The sequence below is a fragment of the Odocoileus virginianus genome, chromosome 24 (genome assembly GCF_023699985.2).
Source record: "Odocoileus virginianus isolate 20LAN1187 ecotype Illinois chromosome 24, Ovbor_1.2, whole genome shotgun sequence".
NCBI lineage: Eukaryota > Metazoa > Chordata > Mammalia > Artiodactyla > Cervidae > Odocoileus > Odocoileus virginianus.
The window spans coordinates 42,628,428-42,646,356 of record NC_069697.1 but is presented as its reverse complement, the minus strand read 5'-3'; the positions used below and the strand labels follow the sequence as shown (position 1 = coordinate 42,646,356).

General features: G+C 35.2%; 1 protein-coding gene across 1 annotated transcript in view; it reads left to right on the top strand.

Annotated features, from left to right (window-relative positions):
- The window catches only part of CAND1 (cullin associated and neddylation dissociated 1), a 36,034-nt gene extending 23,057 nt beyond the window's left edge, over positions 1–12,977 (top strand). The window contains exons 8-15 of the mRNA XM_020900485.2: positions 1,925–2,217; positions 3,799–3,940; positions 4,283–5,776; positions 6,683–6,778; positions 9,138–9,307; positions 9,384–9,548; positions 10,600–10,707; positions 11,429–12,977. Of these exons, the coding sequence (XP_020756144.1) occupies positions 1,925–2,217; positions 3,799–3,940; positions 4,283–5,776; positions 6,683–6,778; positions 9,138–9,307; positions 9,384–9,548; positions 10,600–10,707; positions 11,429–11,653 (2,693 nt within the window). The 3' untranslated portion in view covers positions 11,654–12,977. The remainder of the gene's footprint in view (positions 1–1,924; positions 2,218–3,798; positions 3,941–4,282; positions 5,777–6,682; positions 6,779–9,137; positions 9,308–9,383; positions 9,549–10,599; positions 10,708–11,428) is intronic.
- Positions 12,978–17,929: the final 4,952 nt, after the last annotated feature.

The following is a 17,929-nucleotide window of genomic DNA, read 5'->3' as shown; positions in this document are numbered from 1 at the left end:
ACTTAACTTTCATGAATAATACAAGTATTTCTGAGGTCCCTGAGATTGATGTTGTGGTGCTGAGATTTGTGGTACTCACTGGAAAGGAGCAGCAAAGGGTTGCTCGTGTGTAGTTGTCTCTCTTCTATTTAAAGAATCATAATAGCACTGTTAAGTTATTGGGTGTATGTGCTGGTGGATTTCCTGTTAATTATACTTATAAGATTGATTCTTTGAATGAATTTAGGTAATGCCTTTGCTCTAAAGTCTGTAATTTCATCCATCTTAAAAAAAAGAAAGGTACAAAAACGCTCTCTTAATCTCATCTTAGACTCTTAACAGATACTGCTCAGTTTCTCTGCACTATAACAGAACTCAGAAGAATAAATGCTCTCCAGCTCCTTTTTCCCCCTTTTCTTTTGAATCCAGTCTTGCAGTGATTGCGAGTGACCTCAGATGTTTGACTCTGCCTGTTCCTCAGTTTCCAGCAGCATTTCCTTATATAACTGCCACAAAATCACATTCTCCTGTTTTAGTCCTGTCTTTGTGATTATTCTTGCTCTGTCCCTTTGCTGATTCCTCTTCATCTCCGTGATCACTAAACTGTGTGGAGTATTTCTGGACTCAGTTCTTGACTTCTTGTACTTTGTTGATCTCATCTAGTCTTTTGGCTTTAATATCAATATGCTGAAAACCCAAACTTTATCCCAGATCTTTCCTGTTAATTCCAGGTTCATATATGCAAAACTGCTTGATTGATACACTGCCCAGATGTCCAGAATATCTTCTTCCCACCCTTCCTCCACTGCCTGGTCATTAACCTGTTTCTTCTTTAGACTTCTCCATCTCAGAATAGCACCTTATTCTCCTTAGTTTCTCAGGCCAAAAACTTTGGGGTTATACCTGATCACTTCTTTTACATACCTCCCTCATCCAGTCTCCCATCTCAGGACTTTCCCATACTGCATACTCCTATCTCCCTTTTTAGCATTCTTACTTTCTGTATTACACCTAATCATTTTCTGATACCTTATATTTTTTTTATCATAGTGTTATTGTGACTTATATAACCATAATTTTAGTTATTAGGCTATTTAATTTTTATAACTTATTCAATCAAGTATATTTCTATAAAGTTATTCCCATAGTTGGGTTGCCACTGGAAATTTTTCTTTAACTTACTTGCTTTAAATATTTACTTGATAGTGCCCTGTAATTTTTCTTCAAATCAAATGCCTTGATTTAACAGTATTTGGTATAAGTGGGACGGAATTATTAATACTTAAGCTTAGAATATTGTAATGTTTAGCAGGAGTTTGGAGAAGCTAGTGCTCTATTCTGTGGATAGAATTTTATTGTTGTAACTGAGAAAATATAGCTTCTTTAAGCTATATTAAGATAATATTTTGATAAGTTGAGAATATGCATATTTGTTCCTAATAGCCCATCAACAAATTTAGTGGAAAGCCATGTAGCCACAAACAAAGCTAATGTCAGGATTCTTTTTTCTCCCCTGAAAAATTAGTTTCACAGTGTGATATGCCATTGGTGATCATTATTTTTATGGTTTATCTTATAAACTTCCCAGTTGTTTGATTTTCCTTAAGTGTCAAGTGAATCTTTTGAATTGAACTTTTATTCATATTATTTAAAAGGTTGGGACATTTACATATATTTGTAATCTGAAGATGTTTAAGCAGCTCATTATCCATCAACGAGAACATGTTTAACAAATTAAAAACACAATCAGATCATTATTCTTTAGAGGTTTATGTGTAGATTTTTAAGTAAACTCTGCTTCTGGTTTATGAACTAGTTCTTTTTAAACCTATCTCTGGCTGTATATCTTATAAGTTAGAAACTATCAGTTATGAGTATCAGTTTACTTTCTGTATTAAACTTTTCTTATGATTAATAGTCTGTTAACATTAAAACTTCTCTTTAGGGAGTGATGATGAATACAGTGACGATGATGACATGAGTTGGAAAGTGAGACGTGCAGCTGCTAAGTGCTTGGATGCTGTAGTTAGCACAAGGCATGAAATGCTTCCAGAATTCTACAAGACCGTCTCTCCTGCACTGATATCCAGATTTAAAGAGCGTGAAGAGAATGTAAAGGCAGATGTATTTCATGCGTACCTTTCTCTTTTGAAGCAAACTCGTCCTGTGCAAAGTTGGCTGTGTGACCCTGACGCAATGGAACAGGGAGAAACACCTTTAACAATGCTTCAGAGTCAGGTCAGTTTAAAGCGTGGTTTTGAAAGTCCTGCTAGTAAATGTGATCTTTTAAAATGGTTTTTATATGGAAATAGGAGTTCCAGAATAGCTTTAGAGAAACATTTCTGGGATATGTTTGTATAATAGTTCATAGATTCTCATATAACATTACTTACAATTTATTCTGATTGAAGTTTTCTTGATTTTTCTTGGCTGAACAATATTAGCTTTAAGATTGAATAAAATATCATTATCTTTGATGTATTAATGGAGAAATCTTAAGGCAGTAGAATTGGACTACTTGTGTTCATAGCTTCTTTCTCTTCTAATTTAGAGAAATTAGGACTCTGTGTGTGTGTGTGTGTGTGTGTGTGTGTGTGTGTGTGTGGTCTTGGACAAGTTATTTAGACATTTTATTAAGCCTCACTTTTCTCATTTGTAGTAATGGTTTACTTAAAACTGTCTACCCAAGGTGGAAATGACATGCTCTGTTTAAACATACAGTGAAGCCTACCACACAGGCTTTATATGCCATGTATCATTATTGATATTATTACTGATTTTATATGCCACCTATTATTGATAAAATACATATTTTTTCATTTTAGGACATCTTTTTTAGAGTCTAAATATTTGGTCTGTATAGTCCCCATTTACTGAATATTTAGTACACACTAGGCGTTTTTCTATCTTATATGTAGTCTCTAAAGGAGCCCCATGGGGTACATATGTGTCCATTTTTATGGATTACAGAAGAGATCTTGAGAGAGATTAAACAACTAAACCAGGAGAAGGGATGTACGTGTCATAGCTATTTTGTTTTAAGTAGTAAAAATTTTAGAAGATTGTGGTGAACTTAAAGGTGAACACTGAAGATTAATTGTAGAAGAAAAAGTGTATCCAAGATGTAAGTAATTGACCTAAGTATATGGAAAGCAGATAAAAATCACAAAAAATTTTGAAGGTGCTATCATGAATTAATTAGATAGGTGTTTTCTTTTGCCTCTAGTTCTCACATCATTGTTCAATATGGTATGTGTCTGTATCCTGCTATCCTTAAGACTTATTAGCAGATACCCTATTTAGGTTTCACTAACATTAGAAAATATAGAAGTGATGTCTTTGACTCATATTCCTGCTGCTTGTAACTACATTTGAAGTGAGGTTGATTTCATTGTAAGAGCCAGTGAAAAGCAAAAACAGGGACCCATTTAATGATTTCGTTTCCATAATTTGTCTTTTTCCCTTTAATTGCTTATATGTACGATTTAAGTTTATAAATTATGTTCCTAAAGTCTTGGTTGAAAATTATTATTTAGATTTCTATTTAGTCTTGAGCATTTCATGAGTAAAATTAATCAAGAAAGACTATTCTGTTGCTCTGTAGAAAGCTAATGATAGCTTTTCTCTATTTATCAGTATCAAGCAAATATAGTTACAAGAGAACATGTATAGTAGATGCAACAAAGTGTTAGTGGTTAGCAGAGTTAGGAATTTGACCAGGAAAATTCTTCCATTTGTCCCCATCCCTTGTAATTTGTGTCAAGTGAACTGAGGAAGTACCAATAACTGAACCAGCTAATGAGCACTTGATAATTACAGGTTCCAAACATTGTTAAAGCTCTGCACAAACAGATGAAAGAGAAAAGTGTGAAGACCCGACAGTGTTGTTTTAACATGTTAACTGAACTGGTAAATGTATTACCTGGGGCCCTGACACAACACATTCCTGTACTTGTACCAGGTATGCAAGAAATAGTGTATCACTTTCGGGATTTATTAAGACTTAGATAAGCTTAAATAATTGTTTCCTTGAAAAGGATGATTTGTGACAACTTAATTTGCACATGGAACTAACTTTTTGATAGGAATATTGAATATCTAAAGTTAAAAGTAAAAAGTTTAAAACCATACCCTAAAATATTTTACTTTAATATTTATCAGAGCTTGTGGAATTTCTGTTACTTTAGAGATAATATAAAGTGGAAACTTGAGCAGTCTTTTAGGGATTAGTTTTATATTTTTGCTTTCATAAAGTTGTCATGCATAAAAATATTGGATTTTCCTTTTTTGGTTGGGTTTTTAGGAATCATTTTCTCACTGAATGATAAATCAAGCTCATCAAATTTGAAGATCGATGCTTTGTCCTGTCTATATGTAATCCTCTGTAACCACTCTCCTCAAGTCTTCCATCCTCACGTTCAAGCTTTGGTCCCCCCAGTGGTGGCTTGTGTTGGAGACCCATTTTACAAGATTACATCTGAAGCTCTTCTTGTTACTCAACAACTTGTCAAAGTAATTCGTCCTTTAGATCAGCCTTCCTCGTTTGATGCGACTCCTTACATCAAAGATCTATTTACCTGTACCATTAAGAGGTTAAAAGCAGCTGACATTGATCAGGAAGTCAAGGAAAGGGCTATTTCCTGTATGGGACAAATTATTTGCAACCTTGGAGACAATTTGGGCTCTGATTTGCCTAATACACTTCAGATTTTCTTGGAGAGACTGAAGAATGAGATTACACGGTTAACTACAGTGAAGGCGTTGACACTGATTGCCGGGTCCCCTTTGAAGATAGATTTGAGGCCTGTCCTGGGAGAAGGGGTTCCTATCCTTGCCTCGTTTCTCAGGAAAAACCAGAGAGCTTTGAAACTGGGTACCCTTTCTGCTCTAGATATTCTAATTAAAAACTATAGTGACAGCTTGACTGCTGCCATGATTGATGCAGTTCTAGATGAGCTCCCACCTCTTATCAGCGAAAGTGATATGCATGTTTCACAGATGGCTATCAGTTTTCTAACCACACTAGCAAAAGTGTATCCCTCCTCCCTCTCAAAGATAAGTGGATCCATTCTCAATGAACTTATTGGACTTGTTAGATCACCTTTATTGCAAGGGGGAGCTCTTAGCGCCATGCTAGACTTTTTCCAAGCTCTGGTTGTTACTGGAACAAATAATCTAGGATATATGGATTTGTTGCGCATGCTCACTGGCCCAGTTTATTCTCAGAGCACAGCTCTTACTCATAAGCAGTCTTATTATTCTATTGCCAAATGTGTAGCTGCTCTTACTCGAGCATGCCCTAAAGAAGGACCAGCTGTAGTAGGTCAGTTTATTCAAGATGTGAAGAACTCAAGGTCTACAGATTCAATTCGCCTCTTAGCTCTACTGTCTCTTGGAGAAGTTGGGCATCATATTGACTTAAGTGGGCAGCTGGAACTAAAGTCTGTCATATTAGAAGCCTTCTCATCTCCTAGTGAAGAAGTCAAATCAGCTGCATCCTATGCATTAGGCAGCATTAGCGTGGGCAACCTTCCTGAATACCTACCGTTTGTCTTACAAGAAATAACCAGTCAGCCCAAAAGGCAGTATCTACTGCTTCATTCCTTGAAGGAAATTATTAGCTCTGCATCAGTGGTGGGCCTTAAACCATATGTTGAAAACATCTGGGCCTTATTGCTAAAGCACTGTGAGTGTGCAGAAGAAGGAACCAGAAATGTTGTTGCTGAATGTCTAGGCAAACTCACTCTAATTGATCCAGAAACTCTCCTTCCACGGCTTAAGGGGTATTTAATATCAGGTGGGTACCTAGATTTTCTTATTTAAGAAAATTTTTATTTTTAAAATTTTTTGACTGGAGAAAAATGGCTTTATAGTGTTGTATTGATTTCTGCTGTACAACAACATGAATCAGTCATAATTATATATATACATATATATATCTCCCCTCCCTTTTGAGCCTCTCTCCCCTCCCCTTCCCCCCAAAAATTCTTATTAGTATTTGGTTGCCTGGAAAGATGACTAATGCTGTATCTTGTTACATGTAGAACTTATGATATGGAGCCATGTTCAAATGATATTTTCTTGTTTAAAAGAATTGGAGTGTAGTTAGATAATGATTAAATAAATCTGGTGTCATTTCTAGTGTTTAATATATTTTAATGTTGCTCTCTTGTCTTAATGTTGAAAAGATAGATGTCTCTTGAATTAATAAAGCCAGAGTACCATGCTTATATTAATTACAGTGAACTAAGTTAATTGGTGAACTAAGTTCAAATGAAAACTTCTGGGAACAGTTTTCAGATTTACCAGTGTCAACCCTTATTATCCAAGGAGAAGGTAATAATGGCCATTCATTCTTAGAAATTGCTTCCATTTTTAATAAAAAATTTGATAATCTTATCTGCTGATGTGGTTAAACCAGTTCCCTTTTAGGAGGGGTAGATCCTTCACTGCTGGTTTCTCAGGCTGCCTCTTTGGAAGAAATTGTTCCTTTTGAGATCTAGCGAGATTATATTTCACAAAATGAGTAAACTTTGCTCCACTAGTATCCTGAGGGAAAGAAGAAATATCCTTCTTGATCAAAGAAGGAATTTTAAGGAGTTACAGACACTGATGTTACTTGAAGTGGTTTGAAAATGATAAAGATGTCCATGGATTTTAGCGGACTTAAATACCAGTAGACTTAAAATTTATTTTTAATTAGGTTCATCATATGCCCGAAGCTCAGTGGTTACAGCTGTGAAGTTTACCATTTCTGATCATCCACAACCTATTGATCCACTATTAAAGAACTGCATAGGTAAGTGGAAATGAAGATGAAAATACTGCATAAATAGTAGTTAATTGTCAAAACCCAAATCATTTCAGTAGCTAAATATATCTCCAAGGAACTAAAATACTTTTAAGGGTCTGGTAATTGTTTCATTAAAAGCATAATTTTGCAAATAATTGAAATTAGGTAAATATGCTAGGATGTCTTTAAAGTCAACTACACATTTGATGATAGTGTTTTGGAAATGACCTAAAGTAAACTAATGGGTAAAGGGAAGTGTTCCATGAGCTGACCAGTCTGAAGTTCTTCCCAGTTGTACATGAATCTCATCTGAGCTGTGATGGCTGAATTTTCTGTTACTGCTTATGTCCCTCTAGCTCCCAAGGGGCTCTGTGGAGGCTTCTAAATTTAGGGTGGAAATTTAAGACTAAAAAAGATAATTCTTGAGGTATTTAGCCCTGTCAGCCTAAGAGGAGATAACCAAGAAAGAAAAAGGTCGTCTCTTATTATTTTTCATGATTTTATAACTTCTACGTTTTCATCATCAGTTTCCCTAGAGTCTTCAGTAGCTAAATTCTTCGTGTTTTCTTGACAAAAGAATGGGGATATCATCAGAGAGGATAGAGAGGTATGCATAGAAACTTAGCCGCTTCATTCCATTCTGCAGTGGGCCAGAAGGGGCAAAAACACAGTCTAAATGAACTATATATACAAAGGGATTACTAGTTCAGAGTAAGAGGGACATAGAGGATAAGTGGATGCCAAAGCTGAGATGTAGAGGTAGTTCATAGGAAGTCTCTGTCAGAAGAGTCTTGCCTTTGTTCTCCTCCCCTGTTTTTTCTTTGTTTGCTCTCATTTTTGGCATTGTACAAGATAGAACAAAGGAAGAGACCTGTGCCAGATCTCTAGAGACGTCTTTCTAGGTTGACAACAGTCAGCAAGTGTTCATCACTGGTGTAGTTACTCAGTTAGATGATAATCATTCTGATTGTTTAAAATTGAAATTCCTAGACCAAGTTGTTGGGGACCACTGATCCTAGATTGTGTCACTATTTGTCCATAATGATAGCAGTACTTTAGGAGCTTTACTTAAAAGCAATTTACCATCATAGTAATTCTAAACAGACCGAGGTGAGGAGCTTTAAATTCATTTTGAACACAAGCTGTCTCTTACCCTTTTTTGTAGTCAGAACTTGCCTGGGTGATCAATCTTGAGGTTACCAATCTATGATGTTTGAAGCATTGTTTCATCTCCCATTTTATCAAATTGCTGTTGTGATACATTTAAGTCTTCTGTCACCTTTTCCCCACCATTTATTCTAAAAGATTACTTATCATAGGGTTGAGATAACATATTAATGAATAGCTATAAATGAATACATGTACCAGACCCTTTGTTCAGTAACATACATGCTATTTATTCTGTTCCGTGGCCCTAAAAGTTTATAATTCTCACTTTATAAACTGGGAAACTGAGGCTCTTGCCTATGATAAATTGCTAGAAGTCAGTCTTAGAGTTGACAAGTGAAGCAGTTTGGATCACCATCTGTGTGACTCCAAAGATCTTCGCACTATATTCTTTCCCCCATGTGCAAGAACAGTCAGACTTACATCTGTGTTTAGAGTCGCTGGGCACTTTCTCTAGTTTTTTGTCTTATGTTAGGCTTCAGTTTCCTTCTTTTCTACTCTTAGACCTCTTGTCAATTTATCTATTTCTTGTTAAAGATAAAAATAAGCTTTTGGAGGCACATTTCTCTGTCATCTGATAAATTGTACACTTGTTAACAGTATTCCAGCAGTGGATCTGTCCCCACCCTTGTTTACCTTTTGAACTCAGGTTTTAAGATTTCACCTTTGGGATGTAAACTATAGCATACATATAATGTAAACTTCATATGAGCATAAATTTGACTTGCCCACAGCTGTATCCCCAATGCCTCATGCCATAAATGCTCAATAAGTACTTTTTGAATAAAAAAAAAAATTCCACTTCTGTTGGTAGTTTTCTTAGTGTGAGTACTAATTTTGAACTTTAAGGAGAGTCATTCATGTTACTAGTTCTTATGGTTGCTGACTCCATCACTTCTCTTTGCCACCCACCTTTTTATCAACTACTGTCTATAAAAGTAATTGGGAGCTTTGGGGGCCCTCACTCCTGCGTTTAAAGGTGCTGAGAATAGGATTATCAATTAAATGCACTCACATTCAGATGTGATGGTTTAACTGTTGTCAAAAGAAATTATATATTTCACTTAGTATTTCATCATATTTCGTGATCCACATTGAAGAAATAGCAATAATACCAACACTAGTAAAATATCAATATAATGCATATTTAATTTTAAGCTTGCCATATAACTACATTGCTTCTCTTTGACTTCTTCAGGTGATTTCCTAAAAACATTAGAAGACCCAGATTTAAATGTAAGAAGAGTAGCTTTGGTCACATTCAACTCAGCAGCACATAATAAGCCATCATTAATAAGGGATCTTCTGGATACTGTTCTTCCACACCTTTATAATGAAACAAAAGTTAGAAAGGAGCTTATAAGAGAGGTACGTTAGATTACACTGTTTACCTAAGCTTGTCTTTTACTTTCTAGAATATTTACATATCTTTGTATTTCAACAGGTAGAAATGGGTCCGTTTAAGCATACAGTTGATGATGGCCTGGATATTAGAAAGGCAGCTTTTGAGTGTATGTACACGCTTCTAGATAGTTGTCTGGATAGACTTGATATCTTTGAATTTCTTAATCATGTTGAAGATGGTTTGAAGGACCATTATGACATTAAGGTGAGATGTTTGTCCCTGTTGATAAAATGTTTTAGAAGAATATTTTTTGCTAGTGACCTTCACCTTTGTAATTGACTCTCGTTATTCAGTGAGAACGATTGGTTTACTTGTCATGATTTTAGTGTGTTAGAAACTCTAACATGCAAACAAAGTAGCAGTGCAGTGTAATAACATCAGTTGACACACAGGAAAACGCAGAAACCTTTTCATTGGCGGAGGAAGTGAGAATCAGAGTGTTGTTAAAGGGCATTATACACAGAGCTATCTGTAGACACAACCACAGAGAAATTATACCACCTCTTAGGCTTAGAGCATGATCTTTGCTCATAGCTGCTTTTTATCTTCCTATTTAAAATGTGAACTATGAAAGGGTGATTTGAAAACTCTTCTACTCGGGCCCTTTGATCACGCAGGGCAGAAGTGGTAGTTGAGCAGTAATTCAGCCATACCGTCAGAACTCTTACTTTGATGTTTCCATGATTTAATATGGAATAAGCTGATTCTCCCAGAAGTCAATTGCATAGGATCCTTCTATAATTTATAGTCTTAAGATTAAAGACTATGGGTTATTGGACTTTAATGGATTAATCTGAATAAGCAGGCTTTTTGGTTTTGTTTGATGTTTTTTAGAAAAATCTAAGACAGTAGAAACTTGTTTTAAAGCTTTTCTTCTAGTTATTTTCTTACTGATTTTTTCCATTTGGTGCACATGAACTTTTTGAAAAAGAGTTAGTTTATGATCCTATTCCAATGAGTGAAGTAAAAAAAAAAAAGTAAATTGGAAAGCTCCCCAGCTCTAAATCATGTGCAGTCAAGATTGAGAATCACTTTTCTAGTTCTGTACTCACGGACTGTATGATAGATAACTTTAGTACTTGTAGCTAAAATTTCTTAGATTTGAATTCTGTGTGATTCCAAATGGCAGACTACATAAAAATGAAACATTGTGGCACAGGCTAGTCATTTTCTTTTAAAAACTTTGTCAGAATTTGGGATTTGTCTTTAGAAAATAAATTCAGAATCTAAATTTTGTCTTTTTTATTCATAATAGATGCTAACATTTTTAATGTTGGTGAGATTGTCTACCCTTTGTCCAAGCGCAGTACTGCAGAGGTTGGACCGACTTGTTGAGCCATTACGTGCCACGTGTACAACTAAGGTAATACTGATGTTGTTGATTTAGGCCAGACTTGGTATGTTCAGGATTCTCAGTTGATTCTGTACTGTGGTTTTCCAAATTTAACTATGCTGGCACCCTATGTAGCAGTTGGCTTCAAAAATTGTGGATGTTTTAGAAAGCTTACCACTGTTAAATGCTATTCTTAAAAGTTTGTTTTAACAGTGTGACACATTTTTAAAGTACTGATATGGTTAAAGTGATAAGGCCACAAAAGAGGACGAAGTGTTTAATTCTGTTGGAGGCGGCGAATGGGGGTGGGAGTCATAGAAGGCTTCATATATGCACGTGACAGTATTTAAAATGGACCTTGGAAAAATCAGGATTATTTTTAGGTTCAGAAAGTGAAACAAGACTTTTCATACAAAAATGATTATATGAATTAAGGCACAGAGATTTCAGTACATGACATGTTTGAAGAATAATGAACAAATACGGTAACATCAAACAGTAGTTTGATGGAGGACAAAGTGGGACTTGCTGAGCAGATCCCACTCTGGTTTTTATAATGGGCCTTGTATAAAATATTCCCTTAAAAGGAGACAGCTATTGCTAAAAAAGTTTCAAAACACCTCTGCTTGAAGAATAATGTGCCTTTTGGATCTATGCAAGAGTAGCTTTGCTTTATTTTTATGTCCTTAGATTTTGTTGGTATAAGAGCTGCCTTTTATAGCATGTAATATAAATTTACTCCGTGTTCCAGGTAAAAGCAAACTCAGTAAAGCAGGAGTTTGAAAAGCAAGATGAACTAAAGCGATCTGCCATGAGAGCAGTGGCAGCGCTGCTAACCATTCCAGAAGCAGAGAAGAGTCCTCTGATGAGTGAGTTCCAGTCACAGATCAGTTCTAACCCTGAGTTGGCAGCCATCTTTGAAAGTATCCAGAAAGATTCATCATCCACTAACTTGGAATCAATGGACACTAGTTAGATATTTGTTCAACCTGGGACCATTACATTGACCATATGATGCACTGATTTGACAGGTTAATCATAAGACATGAAAAGAGAAGTATCTAAAAGCTTCAAAATGTTCCACTTTTTTTTTCCCTTTGTGGAGACAGTTTGACTTTCTTCCATTGTTTTTGTAGCATTTATTTCAGAAATATGTATTTCCATAATCCAGAGGTTGTAAAACCACTAATGTTTTAGTGGTTAGGGCAACATTTAAAATGACAACTAAACGTTAGGATTGATGGAGATAGGGTCCAGTATATTTACCCTGTAATGTTTAGGATTAAAATGTTAAAATTTTGTGACCATGAATTTCTTTCTTTTATAAATTTTCTCTTATTTAAAAATCAAAAATTCTGCAAGACAAAAACCATGTTTCTTTTTCTTGTGTAACTTTGTTTCAGCAACATAAATTGATTTTTAGCTGGCAGACAAGAATTACCTGTGTAAGACTTGTTACATTTCAGAGGGGTTGGCGGTTTAAGAGCAACAATAGGGTATCATTTTTTTAAATATGGGGATTAACAATATCCCTGTTAACGCACACTAATTTTGCATGAGCAAGTTTGCAAATATGTATTGTCTGTAAAGCAGCATGTGCAGATTATTCATAATACAAAAGTTAAAATAAGTATTATTGTATTAGTGCAATTTTCAGATATTTATTTTTGCACAGAAAACACGTATCTGGGGAGAGAGGGGAGTGAACTTTTGAAACTTTGGTTTTCTTCATGCCAGTGTGAATTTGCGGGTGTTTTCAGCAAATCAAGTCAAAACAACAATTTGCCACTTTTTCTATTACAAATTTTGTTAGACATTTAAAATTTGAATGTTTAAGTACTCAGTTTTTCTTGGTTGCCCATTTGTGTGTGTGCGTTTCCCCTTAGAAAGTCTTAGTCAGATTTTTCTTTGATTTCCTTTGGACCTCTACATTCCATATCAAACGATTCTAGTAGCTGTATGCTTGTGAATTTTATTTTTTGGAAAATTCTGAAGCTGGCTATCACAGGTTTGTTAGCTAATAATAGTATTTTCATTTAGTTGAGTTAGATTTTTTCCCCCCTTTCTTCTAGAGCTAATTTACATATTGTATTTGGTAAGTGTTGACTACTCCTGATGAAAGGGTCTGTGCTTGGGGGGAAGCAAAGCTTTGCAGTACCTTATATTGTAGTTAAGATTTTATTTAACATATCCTTCAGTGAGCTCCTTTCACACTGTAGCCTATTCTTTCAAATTTGTGGTGCTCCTGTAACGGTAAGACTATCTTCTGAAATAAAAGACATCTCCTCATGCTGTGCAAACATAGTTTACATGTATTGAAGGAGGCAGTTGTTGAGTGATGAGTTTTAAGCATTCACATATTTGAAAACTGCACCCTTTATTTTTGAAACTGTGAATTAGAAATATTTTTCCTGCTGTTTGACTTACCTGCTTTAACATGCAAATATGAGGTGATTTTAATTGATGACATACTGTGGTTATTAGATGAACAGCTTAACTTCAAGTATTCAGATGATCGTGCATAAGACTTCATTACCAGTAAGGATTTTGGTTAGTATGTGAACATGAAACATTACATGAAGTTGGCGCTGTTTCAGAGTGTGTGGCAGGTGATAATCATACTATAATTTGCAAAAAAACTGTAATAGAAATTTATTTCAAGCTGTTAGTATATTATGTACTATGCATTACCGTGGTATAGATGTTGTGGATATATTTTAAGTATTTGGTTTCACGGTTTCACAATAAATTACAATACTATAGGCTCTAGGACCAAATAGGAGACTGACATGCATATGTTGTGTGAATGTCTTAGTTAATTGAAGTTAAATCCAAACTCTTTTCACATACTGGATTTCACCTTCAGTTTTTTTAACTTCTGAAATGCTTGTAGTTTTTTGTTTTTTGAGTTTCGCAAAATGGCTAATTTTTCTAATATAGCTGAAATTCTAGTCTTTTAACAAAAGAGGTTCTCTTTTCTAGTAGTTGATATGATTTGTGTTTATATATATGATATATATATTATAATGTATATATTCACATATATAACAAAATTAGTAAAAGAAGAATACTCAAATTGCAAATGCTAAGTCATACGGATCAAATTCATACTTCTAGTGGGTGATGTCCTGGTACTGGAAGGTGTGGGTTCAGTCACAATCTATCACTCATGCTGCTTACTGGTCTTTTAATAATTATTTGGAAGTTCTGCTTAGCAGTTCTGCACATGATGGTTCCTCAGGAGAATAAAACAGCTGTTCACTGATGAGGACATTTAAATTGTTTAGATTTAATCAAGTTCTTTTCAAAGACAGTTCAATATGGGTTGTTTTTAAGTTGTTACGTTATGAAACTAAGGCAGAAAGGAAATTTGATATGGCAAAGCCTAACCTAAAAAAGTCAGTGGCACTGCATGATAATTTTTAAAATGTGGTCATGTATTAATGATATCTAAAGCTGCTTAACCATTGGGAATTCTTCACAAATTGGAATATGAAGACTTCAACAAATGTTTGATATTTACATAATTTTTATATAACCATAAATAACCAGGCCATTTTTTTGTTTGTTTTTGCACTTTTGTTGGGTAAATGATAACATGGGCATATCTAACCGGTTTTAAAGGCATATTCTGATACCTTTTATATCTAACTCAGTTTCAGATATGTTAATATGATTATATAGATAGGCATGATTGAAGTTCAATGAAATACACAAGATCCTTAGTCAGAAAATTCAGTTAACTAGTTAATAATCCTTTTAAGATGTATTTAACCACATGACAAAGAAATATAGTAATGTGTGGCAATTTTTTAGAAGTTAAAGTAACATTTTCTGCCGAGGTAAAAAATTCTACCAAAAACTTAAGTTGTAAAAATTAACTGCCAGTCTCTAGATATATTATACTTAGTAAATATTTTTATATTAAATTTCAGCAGATGTTGATTCTAGCTCTTAAATCCTAATTTTTAAATTACTGCCACTCCAGAGTTGCACATGTCTTTGAAATTTTAATTTATCCTTTGTGAAATGGAAAATGGACAGTAGTAACAACAGTTCCATTTTACTGTTTGGGAAAAGGATATTCTGGTTTTAACGGATTTTTTTTTTTTCTAGTTAATTAAGTAAAACTCCTAATACCTTTGGCTACAAAATGGAACACATTGGAGATAATCACGTGGCAAGCTACCAAAAGTTCACCATGTGTGGTCATTTTCTTAAGAAATATGCACACTGAAATTGTTTTCCCTTCATAGTACAGTAAGCTGCTGATTTTCTATTAATACTAGAAAAATAAGACTTTGTGAACACCTGTAATTTAGGCAAGAGTTATCAGCAATATGTTTTTGCTGTTTGTAACTTTCAAAGTTAGCTTTTAATTGAAAATGGAATTTGTTTTTCACAAAAATCAACTTCAATTAAAACTAATGGGAGCATTGCAGGTAATTTTACTTTGTTAGACTTCGTAATGTTAACGTATCAGAATGCTTTTTAGTGGAGAAAGTGTGGATACCCTGACCTCTTTGTACTTTTTAGTTCTGATCTTAAATGATTATTAGTGATTATTTTGGCAAATTGAATTGTTTCACTGAAGTCTTAGATGAGAAAAGGTTATCTGAAATTTCTTTCTAAATTAGGTTGTGTTGGAATTAGTGTATTTAACCATTATCAGTAACTTAGTGGTTGATGCACATTGGTTTTATTCTAGAATGCTCTCTCACAGGGAAATTCTGAGGAATTGTATTATGGAACTGGTTAATGTATGATACCATGATGACCTCATGATTTAATAATCCTGTTACTTTGAAAAGTTGTTTTACTTGTTTCATAGACATTTCATTTTTAATATAAACCCAACTGCTTATATAGGTCAGGGCAGCTAAATGTGTGTGATGGTATCTTACTATAACCCTAATGCATTATTGTTAAGAAACCAAATGTGTGCTTTGCTTGGAATCCTCATCATCCATGAACTAAATTAGGCATTACTAAAAGGTCTAGAAATAAACTCCTAGTTTCTTATTCTAGAAATCAGTTTAGACTTGAGTAGAAAAATGCATGTTCTTTTGAGATCAGGATTTCTCAGCCTAGCACTGACATTTTGGACTGAATCATTCTGTGTCATGGGGGCTGCCCTGTGCATTGTAAAATAATAACATCCCTCATCTCTACCCACTTAGATACTTGTAGTACTATCAACAACCCTCAGTTGTGCAACCAAAATTGTCTCCATATATTGCCAAATGTCCCCAGGGGAGTAGGGAAAGAGGGGAAGAGTGCAAAATTGCCCCAGTTGAACCACTATTATAGAGAGCCTTTTCTTGTTAGCTATAACCAACTGAGATTCTGTACACGCAGAAGTTTTCATTCTTGGTGTCAGTCCATCTTTCTAACTAAATTTAAGTACACTGTACTGTTTTCAATCTATTTTCTTCCACCAAATTAATTAGAACTATCATGATCTAGTGAAAATATTTCTATTCTATATTACTACCTCCTCTGATTTAAATGGATGGTCTTTATTAAACCACTTAATATACTGGCTTTTTTTTTTTTCCTGGCTGTAAAGTGCTTCCTCATGCTGAAGGAAATAAGAGTATAAAAGGGGCTTCTACTGTACCAGGCGATGTGAGGCAGTGAGTGCTTTGCAATTGATGTAAGATATAAAAGGGCAACTAGTGCACTTTACTTGGGTTCTTAAAAGGTGGAGTTTCAAAATTACTCATTTATATTCTCCTCAAGAGAACAGTTTAGTTCAAGAGAGTAAATACAATGAGCAAAGACTTGCTTTCCAGTACAGGTAATTTCCTGTTTAGCTGTAATATTTAAAGACATGCAGAATAGTGATTTTGGGGGGGTATAATTTCAAAATTATATATTTGAACTTTGAAAGTAAACCTGACTAGCACATTTTTCCTATTTTTCTAGGATTAGTTGATGTTTGCAGACAAAAAAATCCTTGTGAATAAAGACTGGTTGGTGGGAGGCGAGTGGCAGAAAAACTGTCACAAATCAGATTGCTTATTCTTTGAAACACGATCATTGAGTGAGTCTTTAAAATTTCTGAACCATTTTAGTCCCTCTTAGCAGAATTGGTATAAACAAATATAAAACTTAATTCCCTTTTACATGATGTTTTTTGAAGTATTCATGAGGCTGATTGGTCAACAGTTTTAGTGAGCTCAGAATGCTCATTTTGGAAACCTTGAAAATTTAGTCTTTAAAATTACATCTACATTTAAAAGATGTAGAAGTTTGTTTCAGTATCAGTTGCATTCGCAGAGGAACATGTGTGTACCCAGATGAGATGCCCCATTACAGGTCTGTACTGCTATAGTCCCTGCTCACGGTGTTCAAGATTGATGTAAAAGTTACTATCATGCCTTCATCCTTCTAAGTGGATCAAAGTTATTTACCTTTCCCCTCCTTTGCCTTGGTACCGATACTCTTTAGTACTGTGTGCTTGCCACTGGAGACAGTTCGGGGAAAACGTACATACGTGTACAATCTGTGGCTCAGGTTCCTGGTCTCGGGCTGAGGACAGATCCCAGCCAGGGGAATCGTGGGCTCCATGCAGTGAGAACAGGATTAGCAACAGCGTAGAGACAGGCGGTCATGGTGTTTCAGAAGCTGAATATGGCTGTGGTGTGGAATGTGAGAGGCCAGGATGGGCAGATGTTATAGAGGGCTTTGTAAACATTGTGGGTTTAATTTCAGGGGTGAGGTGATGGCAAACCTAAAAATACTTAGGTGCACTTTAGAGAATGGATTGGAAGGAACGTAAGGCATTTGTTGATGAATTAGGACATTAATAAACTGTATGAAAGGGAATGTTGTGCTGAACCAGTATAAGTTTAGAGGGGCACTCAGGGTGTTTGAAATAAAATTGACAGGACAACAGTTGGTTGGTTGCTGGGAATAAGCACAGTTATATTATGCTGCAATACAAACAGTCCCCAAAATGGGTGGTTTAGTATACGTTATCATTCTGCATAATATTGTGGTTAGCATCTCATGGGGACCCTGGATAACCAAGCTGCCCCTGGAAATGTGAGTTGCTATGGCAGAGGTGAAGAGAGTCATTTCTGTCAGCTAGGGCTTTCCCATGGGCAAGAAGTCATGAGGGCATACCTAACAGCTAAATACTTGTTCATGAGGCCTTGGTGAGAATAGTCAGCTCTGTTGAGGGCCCTTTTTTGACAGGCAAAATGTGGGCGGAAGAGTTAGGTCATGGTAAACAACTCACAGTTAG